Source organism: Saccoglossus kowalevskii, chromosome 20 (assembly GCF_978046115.1).
Source record: "Saccoglossus kowalevskii chromosome 20, keSacKowa6.1, whole genome shotgun sequence".
Taxonomy (NCBI): domain Eukaryota; kingdom Metazoa; phylum Hemichordata; class Enteropneusta; family Harrimaniidae; genus Saccoglossus; species Saccoglossus kowalevskii.
Genome location: NC_140660.1, coordinates 15707035 through 15732563, shown reverse-complemented (window position 1 = coordinate 15732563; position 25529 = coordinate 15707035). Strand labels below are relative to the sequence as shown.

General features: G+C 34.1%; 1 protein-coding gene and 1 long non-coding RNA gene across 2 annotated transcripts in view; both read left to right on the top strand.

The window, feature by feature from the left end:
* LOC102807364 (uncharacterized) overlaps positions 1–25484 on the top strand; it is a 101223-nt gene extending 75739 nt beyond the window's left edge. Inside the window, exons 14-15 of the mRNA XM_085494339.1 lie at positions 1103–1201; positions 25177–25484. Coding sequence (XP_085350465.1) covers positions 1103–1201; positions 25177–25302 — 225 coding nt within the window. The 3' untranslated portion in view covers positions 25303–25484. The remainder of the gene's footprint in view (positions 1–1102; positions 1202–25176) is intronic.
* Positions 2714–18267, top strand: LOC146730052 (uncharacterized). The gene is made up of 4 exons (XR_014927863.1): positions 2714–2976; positions 4004–4201; positions 6009–6161; positions 17898–18267. It is a non-coding gene; the product is annotated as an uncharacterized LOC146730052 (long non-coding RNA).
* Positions 25485–25529: the final 45 nt, after the last annotated feature.

Below are 25529 nucleotides of genomic sequence, written 5' to 3'. Positions count from 1 at the left end.
CAACTTTTGACACCCATTTCAAATTTGGCTAGAAACATTTTTTTTGCAAGGCTTTAGACAATTTTTACTGGCTCAAGTTTCTGGGCCCTGATAAAACTGTTGTGTAAAACAAGGTAATTTGTATAGTACAGCTAATGACGTGGTGTCTAATAACTAAATAAAACCAAATTTTTGTTCATTTTAAGACGCACCTCTGAATTTGATTTTAGAGTTCTGTTTAATAAGATATCTAATAAACCATATGAAATGCAAAATGATTTAATATGATACTTACAGTGAAGGTCAAAGATTTTATACAGAAAATGGTATATGTGAATGCAACTTTAAATCAAAGAATATACACAGGGTATTTTATCTACCTTGTGTTTCTTACCCAATCCAAAATTGTGGATAACTAGTTCTCAGTTGGCATCATAACAAAAAAAGGCTTGAGTTGCCACACAGAGCCGAGTCGGAGTTTCTGAGTTTCTGAGTTTCTTGTAATTCAGAATGTTATCATATTTTCTGGAATGATCGATTAATGTCCTTTATGACAAGATTCACCTCCATTACAATTAATGTGGCCTGTACTAATTGAAAGCACACACAAAACTTGAATAATGCATATTCAGATGTTGTCCATGTCACATGTATGGTATTGAGTGCCATGTTCGCCCAATCTGTCAGCTGTCAAATGAAAGATGTACATACTAATAATAGATCCATAGTTCTCCTTTAGTTGCCAGAAAATTAATTATAATTACACATGGTTTCTTTCTTTATTCCCAACGTACCATTCACCAAGTTGATGCCCAATATTAATGTATTAAGATAATAGTCATTATTACTCCTATGACTAGAAAAATCATGAAAACTTGTAGTGCATTTGCTCATGTGTGCAAGTGAATGGGGCAATACAAAATGTTGGAAATATGTACTGTTTCTGTTCTGAGTACGAGTACAGGTCAATGAACCAGGCATTTACATAGCTTATTCTGTCATTGTATGACATGACCTAGATTTCTACAATAATAAATGAATAAATCACGTTTGTACTGACCAAATCTTCTACAGCATGCATTAGATATTCATGTTGTACTCTTCATTATATTTTGTTTTCCAGTATCAGAGAACTCCATTACATTATGCTGCAGATAATGGACATACACCTGTTGCAGAGTTGTTATTAAAACATGGTGCTAATATCACTGCTGTCGACAAAGTGAGTATACTGGTGGTGTTGAATGAATGTATGTTTGTTGTGAAAGCAATGTTAAAGGTCACAAGTAAATTGTGATAACATAGCAAAATTTAGTGGTTTAATGTTGAGAAATAATGTGCAGGCATGTGTACCCAATCACCTAAGCCACCCAAGCCTGGAACTTTGCATGTGGCAATGTCATACCCCCTCCCCATACACTCATTGCTCTCAAAACCATGTATATGTACATGCATATGGATGTAAAAAAGGTCCAAAAACCCTGAATTTTATTGTTATGTCCTATCATTCACAAACTGCTGAATTATAATTTCCCTGTCAAGGAATCATTTTGTACACATTAACTTCCCTGCATGTTTAATGTAAAGTCATGCATGGGCTTTGGGTGCAAATGATTTGCTGGTATTTCATGTTTATTGATAATGAAGTGATAAGGTATAGTGGGGGGGGGGTTCTGAATAAAATATGGTACGCAAGCTGAAGTATAAAAACACTTAAAAGGGGTGTCACTTAGTTATTTGATGTATGTACAGTGTTAGTGTACAGTGTGAAAAAAAAGAATTTCATGAATTCATGTTACCTCAACTTGGAAACAGTATGATTTTAGTATGTATATACATGTAGGGTATCTATTTTAAGTTTCTACACTTGAACAAGGGTATAATTTTACAAAAATAAGTTCGTGTTTAGCATTTTTTTTGAAAGGCAATACCTCAGCAGTTGTACCCGGCCTGACTTTGAGTAACCCCCCCCCCCAATCGATTTCGATTTCATTAAAACAATGTAGTTACATATGACCACATTGTAAAATACCATTTAATTGGAATCCAAAAATGAGGATAGATTTACCTCTGTGAATCTGTACCTATATATCCAGATATATGCCTGGCTTGATGATGTTCAAATTTTACATATGTCACATGTATGTACACTCATTTGATGACCCAATTCGAGATGGTTGAATGCTGGCAATTTTATTTTAAAAAAATTATAGTCTTTGCCAAGAGTTTTATTTCTTTAGCATTTTCAACTAACATTTCCCTCTAAATCTAAGCCCCACAATGCATCGTGTTTCAAGATTTATTAAATTACTTACAATAACCTATACTAAATCATGGCTTACTCAACAATGGTTAGAACGTTAAACCTTTTGCCCACATATTTCTACTAAACTAAAAGTCTAGTGAATTCTTCACAAACAACCCACTCCTAGACCACACAATCATACCCAATGTTTTTTGATAAATTGAAAGTGAGTCTGTGATAATAACATAAATTTCATCATAAATCACAGTATAGTTCATGGTCAAGGTGATCAATAGTCTCAATGTTTACATTTCGTAGTTGATTTCAGTCTCACATGATATAATAATTAACGTGTTAACGATAGGAAAGTGTCAAGATGGACTGTGATTATAAAACTTTTATTGCAAAAGACGTCTTACTAGATTGCGTGTTTGCACTGAGTGGTCAATTTCAGACGTATTCATCAGCCGAAATTCTTTCTTGCATGCGGAGGAAATTCACAAACCTTAGGGTAAGTATCGAGGTCTTAATCTGAATATTGATTCATACAAGTTTGTTTGCATCTTTTATGTGGTGAGGCATGATGAATCTCAATGACTACGTGCATATGTGTTCTGTTTCTTTGCAGAGGTCCCAGGAAAGACTGGTGTTGTTGGGAGTACTAGAGATACAATGTGTCAGTGATAAAAGATTGCTTGTAACACTTTAGTAGAATGGAAGGGTGGCATACGTATAACACTAATTAAACCAAGGTATGGATACTGTCATAATCTCTTTCCAGAACTACAATCAATGCCCCAGCTTCCAATCCAGTCTGTTTCTCCACTTCACTATTTTTGGTAGCGAAGTGGAGAAACAGACAACGGAACCTGGGGTATTCAATCATGTATTACCACCACCCATCGATTTCATGGCTCTTTGTGGTTTTACTGCCCCCTACAGAGTAAATAAGAAATGCAGGCCTCAACAAAAGTGATGTGTTCCACCTTAGACATGGAAGTTCTATATTTTGTTGATGTTTGTAAATTACAACATTACCGGAATATCACAAAGTCATGGTAGCATCTTATGGGTTATTCAACTAATGGGTGTTTATTATAATCATTCACATATTAACAAAACTAGTGATATTGGACATTTGAAAGTTTATTATAAATGAAAATCCAGCAAACTTAAATTGATCCCATATGACCATTGAAGGGCATTTGCATTGTCAAAATTTGAGATATCTTAATTGATTTTAGAGTGATTAATTTAAAACAAAAAGATTTGGAACAACACCAATACATGTTGAATACATAGTATTCACCAAGCAATTTATGTTAAAGAAACCTAACAAAAATAACTATAAAATAATATGTAATGCTTTTGACTGTTTTAATATTTATTTGACTTTTTATGCTTTTCTTTTTTTCATTTTCTGTTTATGTGCAAATCAAAATTTATTCTATGTTGTCAAAGTAATTTAAAATTAAACGTTACTGCTCAATCTGGTTTTCCATATCAATACAAATTTTGTTTCATTGTTAGAATTCTTGGTTAACATTGCATTTGCTTTTTGTATTTAAAATGTTGTCTCAATTGTGGCATTCAAAGTTAAACTAGTTAAATGACCATAGGTGGTGCAATTTGCTTGTTTACTTGTGCTTTCTTTTGGAATGAGTGGTTGCTAAATGTCTAGTCTTGGCGTCTCTAATACAGTGACACATATTGCTGTAATACCACATACTTTGAATCATAATGACCATGCTGATTGTGTAACATGTACCGTACTTATAGGGACATGCATAACATCATTCCAAATCATGGAAATCAGAAGCGAAGGAAGAGTAAGACGTGTACACCCATGGTTGCAAGTGGTATGCGTACTGACATGGGAATTGGAATTGTGTGTGCGTTTTCATTGATTATGATCACTAATGTTGAGGTCTCTACATTGAATCCAAATTGTGCCAAGTCAGTGTATTTGAAAGTCTGGTAAGTATGACACATGTGATAGACTGTCACATGTCTTGTTTTTTTATTAGTTGCAATGTATTATCAAGTGACACCTAATTTTTTTAGAGGGTGTGTGGCGGCATAATCCAAGAAGAAAATCAGCTTCAGTTTAGACCGTCATTGGTTAAATATTAATTATTTTTTCAAAATATTATTGAACATTCCAGTGACTACTTGATGATTCATTAGTAATTGGATTGTCCTGCATATCTGGAACAAAGCAATAACTGTAAAAAATAAAGATGTCAAACAGCCAGGGGAACAAAAACTGAAGTAGACTGAGAATCTGCTGCCACTAGGTGGCGCTATACAATGAATCTAATAGCTAGAGGGTGCTACAATAGAGAATACTGAACAGGCAAGGCTTTATATGTGTAGCAATTAACCCAATTTATACTGAAAACAGATTTGACACAATTACTGAAAAATACCTAATTTCCACTTTTATTTTTGATGTAGGGATGAATCAGTGAAAATTTTACAGTGATCCATACAATAGATGATTTAATTCTTATTATTGTTTTTAGATATTTAATATATGCTTATTATAATGCTCCTATCTAAATTCTGTAATCACTAGTAAACTTGTTAATAATATTTACTGTGTTTTAGGAAAAGTTTGTAGAACATTATTTGTAACCTCATAAAGATTTTGCCAGCTCACCTCCAGTCATAAAAACTTGAATTTTGCTGATTGCTCTATTTAATATAAGTGTACTTACCGGCAATTCCAATGTATTAATTCATACATGCCATGAAATAGGAATATTTGTTGTCAGGCAACCATTTCCAGTTAATTAATTATAAGTCGTCTGTTTGTTGCAAATGTACTTAATTATAGTAATTTTAGACTTGCACACAGTCACTTGTTTATTTTTAGTTCCACTGTTGACTTTGTCAGTCCCATAATTTTTTTTACTTTTTCAGCTTCTTTTTTAAGCCTTATTGCTTTGATACTTGGTGTATATGTACTTTGGGCAGACTTCTCAACTTCAATACGGTTTAGAAGTAAGGATTTATCAGCTGATTGTATTTATGGCGAGGAATTCAGTGAAATTACAAATATTGTGAGCCATTTAAAATTGACTTGGTTAGGCAAAACAAATCTTACTTCTTGTCACTGTGCACATCATCTTGAAAACAGTGCTTCACACTTTTTTCCAATGTTGCATAAAGTGCAGCCAAATATACAAATGTACATGTATGATAGAATGAAGAAATTTTGTTTTCTGTTGGCCCATGCTATATGTGAGACTAAGTAGTCATGTGCATTATTTTATTTTTCTTGATAATTATAACCTTATATTTACTATACTGTATATTTGCTCTATTAGAAGCGCATCTCCACTAGAAGTGTATATATAAATACAAAATCAGTTGTTATACTGAATTATTAAAATATTACTTAAAATATCTAAACTTACGCATGTGCATTGATTGCACTACTAATAGAGCAACTATGGTATACTATTTTTAAGTTTGAATTAAATTTTAATTGTTATTTTCTAACTGTGCACCTGTGGTCAGCGCTTTGTCACTGTGTCATTTTGGTCTGTTTGCTCTGAAACTATCGGATAAAAGTGATATTCCTGGTCCCATCCCATTTCCAGTTACTGTTATGTGAGCAACTAGAGAAGATCGAGTGATGTGAACAGGGAGCACATCTCTCCAATTTTGAGCAATGAGTGTGACACAGTGTACATATGGCTTTATTTATTAAAGTATTGATTGCTTGAGATCTACATATATTTCATAATTGTTTTTTTTTTCTCTGCATTAAATTTAGATTTCCTGACTCTAAAGTATGGTGGCATGCTATCACAAAATGGATGGCTTTGTGCAGCATTCCAAGCTGTCCTACCACATACATGTTTCACGTGTATCTATGAGAACAAAGTCACAGCCTCCATCATGCAGTCTTCAAAATGAGTTCATAATTGTGAGTATAATGTCAACTATTCTGTTTAGTTACAGGATGGTTGTCGTTTAATATGCAGTGCATGTTTGATGTTTTCATATATTTTACATAAGTTGTATACTTCATTGTAGACTTGTATTGAAAACAATGTAACACAATGACCATCATTATTTTAGCTACGCTGTTGACTTTGTAGAGTGGAGCTTATTATTTGAGTGTTTGTCTGTCGGTGTCTGGTGGTATTCATTATTCAATACTGCTTGTTTCAGATTAGATATTGCTGCACACCACTATATTTCAGAACCATCTTATTCTTGGCAAGACTGTTCTTAATGAATAATTAGATGTTGTACGCCATTGGGTATCCATCTGTGCTAGTTTGATTGTCATTGTATTATTATCAACAATCTTACCATTCATGTTTACTTGCATTCTTTCTATAAGTTCCTCTTTTTTCATGTAGAACTTTATTTCTTGTATATCTTTATCTTTTATTTTAAGCTCCTTTAGTAATACTTGCACATAGTGCTTTATTATTGACATCATTGATGGAGCCTACTCTAGCAAGGATTTGGCTGAGACCTTCTGAGATTTTACTGTCTATTGCTGTGAACATAGGCACTTGTTGTTGGTGTCAATCAGTTTTTTTTGGTGTTGGAATCAATCCTTCATTTCCAATTCTTTGTAGAAGTGTGTCATCTTTGAAATGCGTTGATGGTTTTCTGGGTGTGAAGTGTTTGATATGACTTTCTATTACAATGTCGTTGGTGGTGGTGATTCAGTGACCATATTATCTGATTTTTTTTGTCTGAGTCGGTGTTGTTTTCGTAATCCTTATTTCTGTATCTAATGGGTTTTCTTGATGTTTTGACAGTTCTTCTTCTATGTCTAACAGTGCTGTAAGCAAGCGTGTTTAGATCTTCCATGAGTAACATGTGTGACTGTTACATTGTGGTGTGTCATTAGGACCAGGAAAAAATTGTAAACATTTAAATTTAAAAATTTAAATTTAAAATATGAGAAGTTGATATCAAATATGATAAATGAATGGTGAACATTTATTAACATTTACCTTAAAAATCGCCCGGGTTGATTGTTTGGATAATAGGTTATATTTTGGGAGATCACTGGAACCAAACATTGCCCAAATATATACTTGTATTTTAAATTTAATTTCTCATTTAAATGCTCATATTTTAAATTTTAATTTCTTGTTTTTTTAATTATGGTTCTATTTACACACCATAATTACATTCTTATTTGTTAGTACTGATACTTTTAAGGTGTTGATGCCATTAGTTTCAATGGTGTAAATTTTTAGCTCCGCTGTCGACTTTGTCGAGCGGAGCTTATCATATGAGTGATTGTCCATCGTCGTCGTCCGCCGTCGTCCGTCGTTGTCGTCCGTCGTCCGTCGTCCGTGTCAATGTTTTACTTTTTCGACTTCTTCTTGAAAACTACAAGCCTGAATGCTTTGATACTTGGTGTATATGTACCTTGGGTAGACCTCTCTTAGATTTGTTCATTTCATGTTGATATTTTAAATTCTCTAATTTTGGTGAATATTTTTGTCATTTTTGGTATTGAGTGATATTTTCGACTTCTTGTTAAAAACCGCAAGTGCGAATGCTGTGATATTACATATATAGGTACTACATGTGGACCTTTCTCAGATTTGTTCATTTTGTAATGATATCTTTAATTCTCTAATTTTGGTGAATATTTTTGTCATTTTTGGTAAAAAGTGATATTTTCGACTTCTTGTTTAAAACCGCAAGTCCAATTGCTTTGATACTACATATATAGGTACTACATGTGGACCTCTCTCAGATTTGTTCATTTCGTGATGATATCTTCAATTCTCTAATTTTGGTGAATATTTTTGTCATTTTTGGTAAAAAGTGATATTTTCGACTTCTTGTTAAAAACCGCAAGACCGATTGCTTTGATATTACATATATAGGTACTACATGTGAACCTCTCTCAGATTTGTTCATTTTGTGATGATATCTTCAATTCTCTAATTTTGGTGAATATTTTTGTAATTTTTGGTAAAAAGTGATATTTTCGACTTCTTGTTAAAAACCAATAGTTCAATTGCTTTGATATTACATATATAGATACTACATGTAGACCTTTCTCAGATTTGTTTATTTTGTGATGATATCTTCAGTTCTCTAATTTTGGTGAATATTTTTGTCATTTTTGGTAAAAAGTGATATTTTCGACTTCTTGTTGAAAACTGTAAGTCCGATTGCTTTGATATTACATATATAGGTACTACATGTGGACCTCTCTCAGATTTGTTCGTTTTGTGATGATATCTTCAATTCTCTAATTTTGGTGAATATTTTTGTAATTTTTGGTAAAAAGTGAGATTTTCGACTTCTTGTTAAAAACCAATAGTTCAATTGCTTTGATATTACATATATAGATACTACATGTAGACCTTTCTCAGATTTGTTTATTTTGTGATGATATCTTCAGTTCTCTAATTTTGGTGAATATTTTTGTAATTTTTGGTAAAAAGTGATATTTTCGACTTCTTGTTAAAAACTTTAAGTCCAATTGCTTTGATACTATTCATATTGTTCATTTTCTAATGATGTCTTCAGTTCTTTAATTGAAATGTGCATTGCTAACAGCGGAGCTATCTCAGCCGTTAGGCTGCTTGTTGATTATTTATGTGGGGATATATATACACCTAAAAATAATTAATTGCTGTCCAGCCAAAATAATTTGCATCTAAAATGTATCAGCTAGGTCAGGTGATATCCTATTTTTAATTCCTGATTGGATGTAGTTTGAAAATGGGGCTTGTAATTTCACATCTATCTTTTTTCTGTATCTCTGACATGCCTCAACCAATCACATTCAAATGTTACACATACATCATAGCACACATATGTACAAACACAAGATGGCCAAATCATAGTGATTGTAATGTCAAAATATAAAAAATCAAACATTCCTGAACTGGATCAATGTCATTGTTGACATATTTTATTTAAAAATTGGGATGTACCTTGAACATAGTGATAAAGACATTGTTGCATGTCATTGTTCAAGATTGAATATAAAATAGCTGTTCCAGTGCTGTATCTCTGACATATTTTGACCAAACACTTACAGAAATCATTCGATTATGGCTCAGAATAATATATGGCAAATTCCACATATGATTCATGATATGCACTCACTTTGTTTGAAACACCTGACAATGCAAAGTGTGGAGCACATTTTTAGAAAAGGATAGAGGGTGGATGGATAAACCACAGTGCAGATGTGCTAATACAATAGAAGATAGACAGTAAACAAATTTCAATGACTTTGAAAATAGTCTGTCAAAAATACAAACTACAAACCATCAACAGAAAAAAAATCATGAGATGGCTGACTTGAAAAATTACTGATCAAAAGCAGTGTCTACGAGTCAACGAGCTGATGACAAAATTAAAATAATTAAAATCAGGCTCACTCACATGAAAAAAAGCATCACAAAAACATGCAATTCAAGCATGGAAGGTAGTAGGTCTGCTATCTTTCATGGTCATGTCTTGCTGCCATGAAAAAATAGTCAATCAAAAACACTGACCACAAATCATACAAGCTGGTGACAAAATTGAAAGCAGGGGCAGACTGACGTGAAAAATATCAGGGCAAAATCACATGAATTTTCGGATTGGCACCTCTGTTTGCCCCCACGCTAACAAAAAAGTCTTGTCGTCTACTTCCTATTCTTGTCAGATAACTAGGCCAAAACACAAATTACAAGTTTAGAAAAGCCTGTCTTTTTATTTAAAGGAAAAGTCTAGACATGTGTAAGAAATGTAATTTACATTTTTTTACACCACTTTCCATTCTCTAGATATTCAACTTTTTATCACTATATTATGTAGTCCACCATCTTGTTTCTCCAGCAATGAATTGTGGGTAAAGTTGAAATCATATCCACTGTAAATTGCATTCTGCAACATTTGTGGTGCTCTTTCATCTTGGAGCATTATATTGTTGATCTTGACTTGTCCTTTTACTATAGACGCCCATAATTCGCTACTAGAACATGTGGTACCAAAAATGGACCATGAAAAGACGGGACCCTCATAGATGAGAGGACCAACATACAGTACAGTAATGAAACAAAGAATGAAAATACACTAGTCCATGAAGCATACAGACTCGGCATAGAGATGAATGGTAATAGCATACTTAATTTGGTATCTGGTACCAAAAATTATTTGCACTATTTAGAATAAGGATAAGAATATGATAAGTCATGAGGAAATAATGCTCCAAATTGTAACACCAATCTAATCAACATAATTTTCATTAAACTCAAAAAATATATTTGAAAACAAGAGTCAACAAATGCATGCTAATAAAAACAAACCAAAAGAATAAGCTGCACACATATAGACTGCTAAAGAAAAATTGCCAGTATAAAACTTGGATAACTACAGTAAGGAATGCAACACATAGAGTATAATTGGGAAATTAAGAAATAGAGAAAGGACGATACAAAAAAATACCTTGCAGTGGCAGAAAGTGCACTGCTTGTTGCCGAAATGCACTTCTTACTTGAATGCAAAAGTTATGAAAATGAGAGAACTGAAATTCAATACTTTGCAACAACACAAATACTAATAATTTGGTTTTAATGTAACAAATAATAACAAGGTACATCTATACCTGTTTCAATGCCATCAAAAAATCATTTAAAAACTACCAGCTGCCCTTAAATAAAAAACACAGGAGTTCTTTCTAAGCTTTCTTTGATTTTATATTTTTCTTTTACCATGAAGTTCATAGTATCTTTCTCTTATTGATTGGACTACACTGAAGTCACTACACTCGCCAGTGTTTTGTTTTGTTTTGTTGACTGTTGACTGTTGACAGTTATTTGTTTTGTGTTCTTGGATTAACAGCGGTTATTAGGTATATTATTTTCACTTACGGTATATCGTAGCCAGTACCAGCATAAATATCAGATTTTTTGGAAGCATGACATTGTAATTTAAATTTCGTTCATTTATGCCGTGTAGTGACGCTACCTTCAGAGCCTTCCTGTGATTCAGAGTCCCATGTTGACTATGCCAGGCTGTTTACTTACATGTACTTGCTGTCAGTGTCTGACTGGTACATACAAAATACGACCAAGAGAACGTAAAAAAAGCTAAAAGTCAGTGTTAAGAGAGCAACAGAGCTACTACTGTAACAACAATCTGTCAACATTTTGTAGTCACAACAACCATGAACAAAATATAATTTAAAATTGTGGTGACTTAATTTTATGTCTATCTAGTTGTTCGCATGTTTTCCTCTTCATCTACTGGCATTGCATTGTAAAATAGAGCTCGGAAATACTTTACATGGGTGCAGACACAAGAAAGGTCAGTTCATAATAAGTCGTATCAGAGTTTGCGTCAATATTGCGTTAGTTCGGTGACGGCCATTGCTAGTAGTAAAGAAGCGTCTACGTTGTACATGCGTCCACGGTCTGTGATTGGACTTCAACTGTAGTTGTTTATTTTTATGTCAGTGGATGTTTTACCGCTTATAGTCTACGTCAGCACTAAATATATGTTGTCGTTCACACTTAGTCACTTTCTGAAAGTGCACTCAGCACTTTGTTTGTCCGGTGATTTTGTAAGTCGGGCATCTCCTGATTTTTATTCTGTTGATGGTTCGTAGTCTTTGTTTTTGACAGACTATTTTCTATGTCATGGAGGTCGGTCATGAAAATTTTTCACAGGGCATTTTACTAAAAGTGCGGTCAGCACTTTGCATTTGCCCTTTGCGTTTTTCACACCTTTTCAGGTATATATGACAGGGTCTATATATCTTTCTCTTTCTCTTTCTATTTTGAGTAATGTACCAGTTAATTATTTTGTTCTTGTCATGGTTGAATTTTAGTCCACTCTTTTTATTGGGATGACCGGTGTTTAGCTCATAAAAAATCACTGTGAAAAAGTACCATAGGTTATTTTCATTGATTTGTTAATAAATACCGACACTGCACCACCAACTCTGCTAACATGCTCTACCCATTCAATGACAGAATTAAATGCAGTATACCAAAGAAAGGTAACCAACCATGTTTCAACTACAAAGATATAAATCAAAATTGTCAGTTTATTTAACCACTCTAACCACTTGAGCCATGATTTGTCAGTGAATCAATGAGTTCTATTGTTATTTCACATGTTCACATGTAATTTAGCAAATTTTACTTATCAGCAAAAATAAAATTAAGTGAATAAGAAATGCATTTACAATATTCCATAATTTTCTATTATTTCTTAACTTTTTCTTTATCTCCGTACCACATTGTCTTGGCTACCACTGGCTCAGAATTTCCTCTGAAAGCTGGTGCATTTGATTGGTTGTGAGCTCATTTCTCTCACGTTGTCCACATTTTCTTTTTTTATTTCAACTGTTTATTATCCTCTCTAAGTGATCTCATCGTTTATCTTTCTATCATTCACCTTCATAAGTAGGTGTTTTCATTGATTTTATTAGTCCCCGTTCGGACGAAGTCTGAAAACGGGGACTTATAATTCGGTCTCCGTCCGTCCATGTGTCCGTCCGGAGTCATATCTCAGAATCCCTTGGACCGATTCCCTTCGATCATACATGTTAGGATACATGTGCCCAACCATCGGTGAGTTCCTGAGTCTGTCCGTCCGTCCGTCCATTCGTGCATCAGTCTGTCAATAGTAATATTTCAGAATCCTGTGGACTGATTCCGTTCATTCTTCGTATGTGCCTAGTACTTTATGTGGGACATATGCACATGCAGTGGTTTAACGATTCGATTCAAAATGGCTGTCTGGCAGCCATCTTGTTTTTTGAAAATGTTGTATTTTGGACATGCTTTGTCAGTTTTCATTCAAACTTGGTACATAGATTAGACATGTTAGGATACATGTCCATGACGATTTATTTCACAATTGGATCAAAGATGGCTGACTGGCAGCCATCTTGTTTTTTGAAAATGTCGTATTTTGGATTTGCTTTGTCAGTTTTCATTCAAAATTTAGTACATAGATCATACATGTTAGGAAACATGTCCCGACCGTCCGTGAGTTCCTGAATCTGTCCGTCCATCCGTGTGTCCGTTCGTTCGTGCGTCAGTCTGTCCAGAGTCATATTTCAGAATCCTGTGGATCGATTCCGTTCATTCTTTGCATGTGCCTAGTACCTTATGTGGGACATATGCACATGCAGTGGTTTAGCGATTCGATTCAAAATGGCCGACTGGCAGCCATCTTGTTTTTTGAAAATGTTGTATTTTGGACATGCTTTGTCAGTTGTCATTCAAACTTGGTACATAGATTATACATGTTAGGATACATGTTCATGACGATTTATTTCGCAATTGGATCAAAGATAGTCGACTGGCAGGCATCTTGTTTTTTTTTATGCGGTATCTTGGACGTGCTCTGTCAGTTTTCATTCAAATTTAGCACATGTACTTTATACATGTTAGGATGCATGTCCATGACAATTTGTTTCAAAATCTGGGCAAGGATAGCCGATTAACAGCCATCTGACTTTTTGGCCTTACTACTATAGTTCCACAATTTATGTACCATTTTCATTCGTATTTGGCACATACATCATACATATCAGTGTGTTTCATAATCAGATCAAAGATGGTCGAATAACGGCTGTTTTTTTTTTTGGCCATATTACTACTACACGGAATACGTGTTTTGTTGTAAATAAACAATCTGTTGTATATGCCACTTGGAACTCAAGTTTCAAGGACATGCTCGCAACAACCCCTCCGCTTAAATATGACGAGCACAAAGAGAACTTTCAAAAATTCAATGGGGATCGTGTCATTTTCAATGACTTGTTCAATTTGGTTCTCCCGCTTGTCAAGCCTTGATAGCATGTCTGCTCCTAAACCCATCAACACTTCCACATGCAATGGTGGCTTTTTTTAGTCCCCGTTCGGACAAAGTTCGAAAACGGGGACTTATAATTTGGTCTCCGTCCGTCCGTCCGTCCGTCTGTCCGTCCGGAGTCATATCTCAGAATCCCTTGGACCGATTCCGTTTATTCTTTGCATGTGCCTAGTACTTTATCTGGGACATATGTACATGCAGTGGTTTAGCGATTCGATTCAAAATGGCTGACTGGCAGACATCTTGTTTTTTGAAAATGTTGTATTTTGGACATGCTTTGTCAGTTTTCATTCAAATTTGGTACATAGATTATACATGTTAGGATACATGTCCCTGACGATTTATTTCACAATTGGATCAAAGATGGCCGACTGGCAGCCATCTTGTTTTTTGAAAATGTTGTATTTTGGACATGCTTTGCCAGTTTTCATTCAAATTTAGTACATCGATCATACATGTTAGGATACATGTGCCCGACCATTGGTGAGTTCCTGAGTCTGTTCGTCTGTCCGTCCGTCCGTTCGTGCATCAGTCTGTCAATAGTAATATTTCAGAATCCTGTGGACTGATTCCGTTCATTCTTTGCATGTGCCTAGTACCTTATGTGGGACATATGCAAATGCAGTGGTTTAGCGATTCGATTCAAAATGGCCGACTGGCAGCCATCTTGTTTTTTGAAAATGTTGTATTTTGGACATGCTTTGTCAGTTGTCATTCAAATTTGGTACATAGATTATACATGTTAGGTTATTGTTATAGTCGCAATTGGATCAAAGATGGTTGACTGGCAGGCATCTTGTTTTTTTTATGCGGTATCTTGGAAGTGCTCTGTCAGTTTTCATTCAAATTTAGCACATACATGTACTTTATACATGTTAGGATGCATGTCCATAACAATTTGTTTCAAAATCTGGTCAAGGATGGCCGATTGACAGCAATCTGACTTTTTGGCCTTACTACTATATTTCCACAATTTATGTATCATTTTCATTCGTATTTGGCACATGCATCATACATATCAGTGTGTTTCATAATCAGATCAAAGATGGCCAAATAACGGCTGTTTTTATTTTTGGCCATATTACTACTACACGGAACACGTGTTTTGATGTAAATAAACAATCTGTTGTATACGCCACTTGTTTTTTTGTAATTTGATTCAATATGACTGCCCAATGTCCAATTCTTGTATAAAAGCACTAAAATCATAATTTTTTACAAATCCATCTCCTATTAGTGGTTTCAATCTAATCTCAATGATTTCATCAGCATCAAATTGATGTCAGATCACAAAATTTGGGACGGGGACTGTGTCATTAACAATGACTTGTTGGCCTATGTAACTAAGACGTGTTTTTATAGTTGATTGGGTCTTGGTTCTGCTATTGTAGTGTACATGAATAGGTTTATTGTTTAGTTAGGGGCCCAAGCCCCAAGCCCTAAGGGCGAGGCCCCTATTATTATCCGTTTTTTCTTTCTTTCTTCCGTAACTTTTTTTGTCAAGCCGTTTGAGAAAACCGCTGAACAGAATGGTCTGAAAATTCTCTAATTTTGATTGGTCAATTAGTTTGGCAGCCATATTTGATTGAAATAAAACCGGAAGTGGATGTTTGACCACTTTCTGAGGGTCTAGGCATCTAGATTTTTTATGGTATATAGTACAACTCATGTGTAATAAATATCAGAAATAAAAACTTTAGCTGTCACGTGACTTTTCCTGCCATTTTGTTTTTCCTAAAAATGACAAAAAACACTTAAAAATCATCTTCTTTTACTCGGTAAAATGCTATGATATTTAGTACTTAGCTCTATATATGAAGCACATTTATGTTTGAGAAAATTGTTATGATTGGTCACATGGTTTGGTCGCCATTTTGGATTCCTTCTAAACAGGAAGTAGTTTTTTACTCATGCCACACTCGAGGGATTATCTTCAGTTTTGCTGCATGGCATCTCTATATCGGACCTTTTCAGAAACCTTAAAAAGAATTCAGATCAGTCACGTGGTTTGGCTGCCATCTTGGATTTTAGGCAAAATTGACCAAAAGTTTGAGCATTTGTTTCTCAGAGGTGATTCAACCAATTAACTACTGATTTCGAATATATCATGCCTGAACATTGCTACATATGAGAAAAATAATATATTTTCGATAAGTCACGCGGTTTGGCGGCCATCTTAGATTTTACAAAAAACTGACCAATAGTTTAGGCATTTGTTTCTTAAAGGTGCTTCAGCGGATCTACTGGATGTTTTCATATTTACCATCCCTGTCTACAGTTCCATATGAAAAAAATAATATTATTTTGATCAGTCACATGGTTTGGCCGCCATCTTGGATTTTGTGAAAATATAAATTATGCAGCTACATGTTTTGTATTAGTCCGATTACTTTCAAATTTTGTATGTGCATTTGTGTCATCAGATGCATCATTTTGCCCCAATAGCACATTGCTAGGCCATGTGGCTGGGCACCCATGGGGTGGGGGCTTCTAACCCCATTAATATGCATAACTGTTATAACTCAAGCACTGTTGTAGTTAGGAAGATGAATCCCGTGTTATTTTGACAACGTTGAACAAGAGATTTGATTAAAATAACAGATGACTATATATGGTCATGTGAGCTCATTAATATGCATAACTGTCATTTCTCAAACACTGTTGCAGTTAGGAAGATGAATCCTGTGTTATTATGACAACATTGAACAAGAGATTTGATTAAAATAACAGATGACCATATATGGTCATGTGAGCTCATTAAGATGCATAATCGTTATATCTGTAACACTGTTGCAGAACGGAACATGCAACCAGTGCCATAATGGAGACATCAAATAAAAGAAGCAACTAACATAAGATATTACCATATATGATCATGTAACCTCATTAATATGCATAAGCACATGGCTCATTATATTTTTTTTTCTTTTTGTTAGAACTACTTATTTATTACTTTTTTACCCAAGATGAATTTAACTTTAACAAATAAATAAAAAAACGATTATTATTATTATTATTATTATTATTATTATAGCAAGCAAAAATTGATCAGTATTACATTAATATTTATAATTCATATTACATATGTATGTTCAATTCAGACCATATTTCTAGAGTACTAGATATTGTCACTCAAAATTCAACTGTTTCAACAGCCTTGACATATGAATGTGTCATTTAATGGTTGATCCCAATGTAATGAAATTACAGTTCCTATGCATATATTTTAACAACACAGTGAAACATAACCAGAATATTATTTGTTGTTCATGTTTGACTACCATTAATGAAAATTTAAGGGTGAGTCAGAATACAGTCACTATTCTGTCACTCAAATTCATGTGAGGCAAAGGCTTTGGAATAGACTATGGTGCATGTACCAATAGGTAACAATGCACTAGTCACAGTATTTATTTTTCATAATGGAGTACATTGGCATTAAATATAGAACAGGGGCTGTGCGCATTATTAATGATTGTGATTTTCAGATTGGAAAGTGGCCGACTGATGGCCATTATTTTAATAAACGCTGTTCAAACGTCACATATGCACTAACATAATATTATCACTAACATTTTATTGCTGTTAACCAATGGAAAGTATTTCTCAGGATTCAATAAATTTATTATTATTAAGTTACATACTTTGCCATAATGTGAAAATTCGATTGAAAATAGATTACTGTTTCAGTTTACTTTATAGCATGACTTGTGATTTGATGATGGCCGTTTGGTTTAATTCTAAAGTGTCTTTTCTCTGACACACTGGGTGACGAATTTACTCCACATTTAATATTGGAACACGGGACGTTGTTTTGACTTGTTTCAACTTCTTTATTTTTCAGTACAAGAGAAGTGCATGAAATTTGTTGTTGGACTACCAAACACTGTTTCAAGCACAAGAGAGACTTTCAGAAGCATATCACTGATGCTTGAACGAATATAACTTTGTACCTCAATGAAAATATCAAGTTATCACCACCTTAATAACAACATAGCAGCATTCCTATAGTGCATCTCAATTATAAAGTGTACATTTCTTGCTGTGATAGACATACAAATTATTTCAACTCTGTATTTAACGTAGAATCCATTAACATATGTAACTATTTTAAGTTTATCCTGGCAATATTCTGTGAGCTGTTTTTTTTCAATCATTAAACTGTACTTTGTAATACTATTTATTTTCATGTGTATTAAAATATATGTGGTATATGTATGTGTGTATACAAGGTTATGTGGTTTGTTTCTGAATCTCGCACAGTGTCATATTGGATTTGAAGATGGTTCTAGATGCAATAATGTGTTTGACTTCTTCTCCCACATTATCTTGCCACCATATATCCTTCTTTATCGTTTAAATAACATGAATGGGATGGGGTGATGTGTGCAGTGGGTAAGATTCAATCCCCTGTCTGAGAGACCTGTTATGACTTAATACTTGGCAGTGTGCAGTACTTTATTTGCATGCGTCTGTACCATGGTTATAATCAGAATCGCTCATCAAATTTCAATGAAATTATTTACATAGATGCTCCGGGATTACTTGAAGACCTCAGTTTTGGGTTGACCTATGTGCATATTAATTACCTAATTTGCATAATAATCGGTCAATTTCCACATTTTACACTGATACCTCATGAACCACATCAGATTTTCATGAAACTTTGCTCTGGATTAAGCAGCATATGTGAGACTGGGATAGCCCACCTGTTGGATCTCAGTTGAAATATGTGCATATTTATTACTTAATTTACATAAATTAGACCCATGACTCTTGACTAGAGCTTGTGGTTCTGAGAAACACCTGTTTTGAGAGTCAAGTTAGTAGATTATTTACTCAAATTTGTTTAGAATTTTAAAAAAATGACATGTGTCTTGGTGTTGTCACAAGCATTCAACAGATGCTCATTTTTTTACCAAGCATTGGTCTGCATTGTCTGTTTCTGAATGTGAATATGTTGCTAACTGTTTTCTCATCAAGTCTACATGTGATATCCTATTCCATGTTTGGTACTTTGTATTAGGTGGGGGTGGTCGTGATTATGCCAGGGACTTTAATAAAACATATGTGTAATTTCATAACATACATCTCAGTAAATTTCAAAATTAATATACTTTTTCTGTGCATGGGTTATCTGTAAACTACAAATTCCACTTTTACTTCCTGATTTTGTACACACAGCATTTCTGTGGATGAAGAGAAAAATATGTGCAAATTTTACTGCATACTAAAGTGAAAAAATGGGGGAAATGTAGGAATAAAATATTAGTATGCACAAAAATTTGTAACCCCCTAAGTTTCGAATTGGTAATTCCTTATTGTAGATTCAGGTTTGTGGGAACCATCGTTGGTTGCCACGCTGTCTTGCAGTGACTACAGACTGCACATAGTGGCAATGTTATGCGTTCTTTTTGAGCTGTTATCTCTCATAATATTCATAATCTCGGCAATAATGTTCGTCTGGCTCTGAAGAAAACGATACTTGGGGGTGAACCATAAGTAATTCTGGGGGGCATGGCAGAAAAAAAACTATGCAATATATTTTTTTCCTTTTTCACTAATGAATTCTAATCTTTTATAATTTGTTTCTACAAAATAGACATGCAGATTTTTTTCTGTTATTTTCATTTTTTTTATTTCAATTCTGTCATCCCCAGAGTTCATAATGGTCCTCCCATTAGAGTCCAAAATTGTATATTTGATTTTTTCATTCAGAAAGTTTGGGAAACACACTGCTAACATTCATAAGCTCTGCCACAAGTGGAACATATTGAACAAATATAAAAATATCGTTATTGCTCCCATACCTCCACACCTGGCATAAGGTTGGGAACTAGGTCACATTGACTGGCATATATTGTAACGGGAAATCCTGCCATGTCTCATGATTGAACTAACATGATTATGGATGGACCATTAGATTTTAGAAGGGAGATGACAAATTAAAATTATTTTTTTTTATAAAATTACATTAAAATATACCATTAGTTCCATTCATTAGTGCATATGAATTTTGCATCATGAAATAAATTAAGCATAAAGGCCACAACTTTGTACGACATTGTATAAACAATTAATCCATGAGTCCATGTCCAATTTTTGACAGATTTGGTACCAGCTGTGTGGACTAATGTGGTATCATTGGATGGATTTTGTGTTACAGTAAAATTTAGTAGCTTAATAAGAATATGGAGGGGTCAAAGTTCATCTGACATGAATTGCACTGGTTTTGTGAATATGTAAATATCACTGTCAATAGAACAGCAATATAATCAGCTCATTCAGTTAAAGTACATTGTCACCTAGATTTTGGCTGTATTTTAGGATACGGATATTATATCAAAAATACTTTTTCAACCTAAAACAAAAATCATGAATGGATCCCAAAGGCAACAATTTATGAAAAAGTTGGAAATACATAAATAAATGGAATGAGTACTAATATTAAAAAAAATCCCTGGTCTGACTACCCCTCTCAAAATCCGTCCATCGTGAGTCAACAATTGCATTTCCTAATTCTTGAAAACTACCAGCTCAATTGCTTTGATACATAGTATGTTGGTACCTTGGGTGGTCTCTGTGTTCATTTCATGACGATATCTTCAATTCTCTATTTTTGTCATCTTTAAAAAAAAGCTATTTTTATTGAACCACCAGCTCAATTGCTTTGATACTTGGTATCAAGTTGAGTTGGCAGTTTTTCAAGAAATCTTATGGGTGCATTGCTCGACTTGGCTACCACAATGTTCTTGTAGGACACCAGGAGCTATTTTGACCATTATGTCGCTTGTTATCATTTACCAAAATTGTAGTAATGCAGTTGTGCTTGGTTGCTAAACGACTACTGGTTGAATTATGACCACAAAAATGCTAAAATTGGTACTATTGGGGCAAAACGTCTTCCTATAGTTTCTGCTGTATCACTTTCAAACTATATAGCATAGCAGTCTGATACAAAATACATTTGGATGATTTTTACCGGTAGTTCCTGTTCGGGGGACCTATAATTCAGTCTCCGTCCGTGCGTCCGTCCGGAACCACATTTCAGAATCCTTTGGGCCGATTCCATTTAATCTTTGCATGTGCCTATGTAGGACATATGCACACACAGTGGTTTAACGAGTCGATTCAAAATGGCCGACTGGCAGCCATCTTCAGTTTTCATTCAAATTTGGTACATAAATTATACATGTTAGGATACATGTCTTCCGACCGACAGTTCGTCCATCTGTCTGTGCGTCCATCCGTCCGTGCGTCAGTCCGGAATCATATTTCAGAATTAATTTCATGTTTCAGAATCAGATGAATGGTATGGACAGAATAAATGAAGGAATCACACATGTCAAATAAACTGGCCCCACTTTGAATCATGTCACATTTAGTGTAAATAATTATTTGGCACTAAAACAGTCACTAAAAACCGGACAGAAACTTGTCATTGACAATGACTTGTATTATAAATACCTTGCCGTGAATTTTGTCAGACTGGACTTTATCTACTTGTTTGCCAATTCATTGTTATGGTATGTTACCTATGAAATGACAAGTTAGATTTCATTCTCGCCTGTGTGTTCTAGTGTACTAGATCTTACTGCACCCCCTTATTACTGCACCCCTTGAATAGTACCTAGTCCCTATTGCACCCCCTGCAGTAACACCTAGTTCTTATTGCACCCCGGGGGCAATACTAACTAGGTGTTATTGCCTCCCCTGGTTTTATTGTCCCCCTTTAAAAATTTAAAATGTCATACATGTACTTTGATTATTTTATATTATTTAATAGCTGCAAAAATGTTCAAAGAAGTAAATTGACGTTCTGCTGTTTTGAGAGGTAGTTGTATTAAAATTACCTTCCTAACATACTATTACCATTATATATTACAAATGTTGTGTCGGACAATATTGATGATATTGTGTTTGTCTGTGATTTAATTTGTCAGTTTGAGCCTGTACTCATTGCTTCCCCCCCCCAAGTGTAACATTCTATTTTATGACCTCTGCTCAGCTGTATGTACCGTATATTTGTTTATTTGTGGAGTTACACAACCAGCTATGTTTGTCCTCTGTTTGGACCGTATATACTGTGTACAGAAAATTTACAAGATGCAGAATGTATATTCTGAGATTATTTTCACAAGAAAGTTCATACTAGAGCTTGCTGCTGCTGTGCATGAATAAAATATAAATATTTCAAATAAAATTAGTTTATAGTAACTTCAATATTTAAATGCCCATTTTATACAAGACCTACCAGTGTAATTGTGGTTTGTGGTGGGTTGGGTGTGTATGTGTGCATCTGATACACATGCACTTACAATTATTCCATTGGATTGGATTGGTTCAAAATGGCCGACGTCACTTCAATTTGTTTATTTGACTGGAGGCAACTCAAATGTCTTTCATAGATGCCTTAAGCAATTCATGAGAGCAGCCACAAGGTTCTACTGCATCCCTCAGATTACTTGACAATAGTCTACAAATATTTTTTATGATATAAAATTGTTATATGCTAACTGGGGTGCAATAGATCCTAGCTAGTTTCTACTGCACCTCTCAGATTACTTGACAAAAGTCTACAAATATTTTGTATGATATAAAATTGGTATATGCTAACTGGGGTGCAATAGATCCTAGCTAGTTTCTACTGCACCTCTCAGATTACTTGACAAAAGTCTACAAATATTTTGTATGATATAAAATTGGGAAATGCTAACTGGGTGCAATAGATCCTAGCTAGTTTCTACTGCACCCCTCAGATTACTTGACAAAAGTCTACAAATATTTTGTATGATATAAAAACTGATATATGCTAACTGGGGTGCAATAAATCCTAGCTAGTTTCTAGTGCGCCCCACAGATTACTTTGCAATACTGTTTCTGGGTTTTTATTTGAAAATAATTATATGATTGGGTTACAATACATGGTAATACAAAATGATCATGTACATTTTACCAAGTTGAGATATTAAATGACAATTTAAGCCACATCAAGCATATACATAAGCCTCGCTTTTTAAATTTTTGTGATCTTGTCCCAGGGATTGTCAGCTTTCCTTTTCAAAAATGCTATTGAGTTTATAACAAAATGTATAGTTTTTACATGTAATACACATTTATTCGGGGTGCAATAGGACCTAGGTAATATTGCCCCCCGGGTGCAATAAGACCAGGGGGCAATAGAAACTGCTACAAGCTAGTACCAGGAGTAATTGTATGCCTCGTTCAGTTTGTTGTTATGACTACGCAGTTTATACTCGACCACCTTCAAAGGCGATGGACTGCGGAGACCGAATGATCAGGGCTAGTTGTTGTCAAGATCATGGCTGATGACAGAAATGATAGATATCAGAGTTATCATTGTCCATTACCACAAACAAGCATTCTAGTTTGAGTGATAAAAATTAGCTCAGGGACATTTTTCTACCAAAATTCACTTGCATTCATAAAAACAAAAAAAGGCTTTATAAGAAAAACATTTCTAGTAGAAAGAGGCATGAGGCAAGGGAATGGCCTAAGTCAACTGTTATTTAATATATGATGATATTAAAAGACATATAAACAGGGGGGATAATCCGCCATCTTTGTGAAATAATACACTGCCATGTTTACTATATGAAGATGACTTAATTCTACTATAAGAAAGCAATTCAGGTTTGCAGAATGCACTAAGTAGTCTTCAAATTTACTCCAAAAAAATGAAAATTAAGCATTGATATAAATTAATCAAAAACCATGGTATTCAACAAACACGTTAACAATTTTCTCATAGATGGTGTTGAATTAAAAAGTGTCAACCTGCACTTAAATTATAAAACAAATTGTAAATTTGACTTGGCACAAGAAGATCTTAAAAATAGAGCTATGAAATCATGCTTCAGGATGAAACAAGGTATTATTCTCAGATACATATATACCTATAAAACACACCTTAAAATGTTTGATATGAATATCATGTCACCAATGGAACACTTACAATGGAAATATTGCAAATATCTGCACAAAGTTAAAAGCAAATTGACTTATTTAATTACAGCAGGTATAAAACAGATGATCAAATACTGGTCTAGAATAAACAAAATGCCTGCAAATTCATGGGTAATGTATATGAAGCATACAGTCTCAGCTTAGAAACAGACAACTCTGGCATCTACAACTGGGTCTCCGATCCGGTTCAAAACTTATCCTTAAAGATCTAGATATAGACCATTTGTGGCATGAAGAAAAAATGCAAAACGTGAACAGTGTAATTATAGATAAAATAATATCAGAACAAATTTGAAAAAAATTGTAAACTAATTTTTGGAAAATGATAACAAAGGGGAAAAATCACAATAATAAATTGTGCACTTACAGAGAATTGAAAACAGATCATGGTTTTGAAAACTACTTACACATACCATATAGTCATTACAGTAATACCCATCACAGGTCAACAATGATAAAATTGAGGATTAGTGCTCACAGACTACAAATAGAGACTGAGAGATATAACACAGATATAGCTGACAGAAAATGGCTATTTTGTGAGTGAACACCATAGGGGACGAAGAACATATTTTTTGTTAACGTGTGATCTTTAGGCAGAAGAAATAAAAAAAACTTTACCAGCAGTTATCACCCCCACATTTAGCAAAATATAAAGAAAAACTAAAATATGTTTTGAATAATAAAGATGAGAAAACAATAATACAAATAGCAAAATACATAAATAACTGTTTCAAAACAACAGAAGAAAAACTGAAAAATAAAGTCAGCGACCTCAAGTTAAGGTCATGTACATGCATTGGTAAACCAAATATTCACCAACACAAATCTGAAAAGCAATCCAAATTATTTTTTTCATTATTTTTTTCTACTTTAATTTGTTTATTTTCTTTGCTTGTGTTTATTTAATTTTATGAGTCCTTAAAAGAGGTAAACAAAATAATGCTCTTTCACCTGGGAGCATTTTGTTGTTTTCTGGTCTTCTCCTTTAATGTTTACCATTATTTGTATTCAACATTATTTTATCAGTGTATCCAGTCAGTTAACATCACTAAAATTCCAAATATTTTATCCCAGGGTATTCCATCATAGATTGCATTATACTGATCAAAGTAATGTTTTCATTTCTTTTCCAGGACCAGGACACTCCATTACATTTTGCTGCACAGGAAGGATACACATCTATGGTTGAATTGTTATTAGCTAAAGGTGCCAATGTGAATGCTGCCAATAATGTGAGTATGTTGTTGGTACCAGTGTAGTATATCAACTCACATGCATGTACTAGATTTATTGAGGGAGAGAAGCTATTTTGTAACTACATATAAAAAAATTAAATAAATAAAAACAAATTTTGATAAATTAAAAAAAGTTGTGGATCTGAAAATTATCCATGGAAGTTAATTACCAAAATATTCATCAAATAGAATTAAATTGAAAGAGTTTTGCCAGCAGTCTACCACACTACCACACCAGCACCATTGTAGGA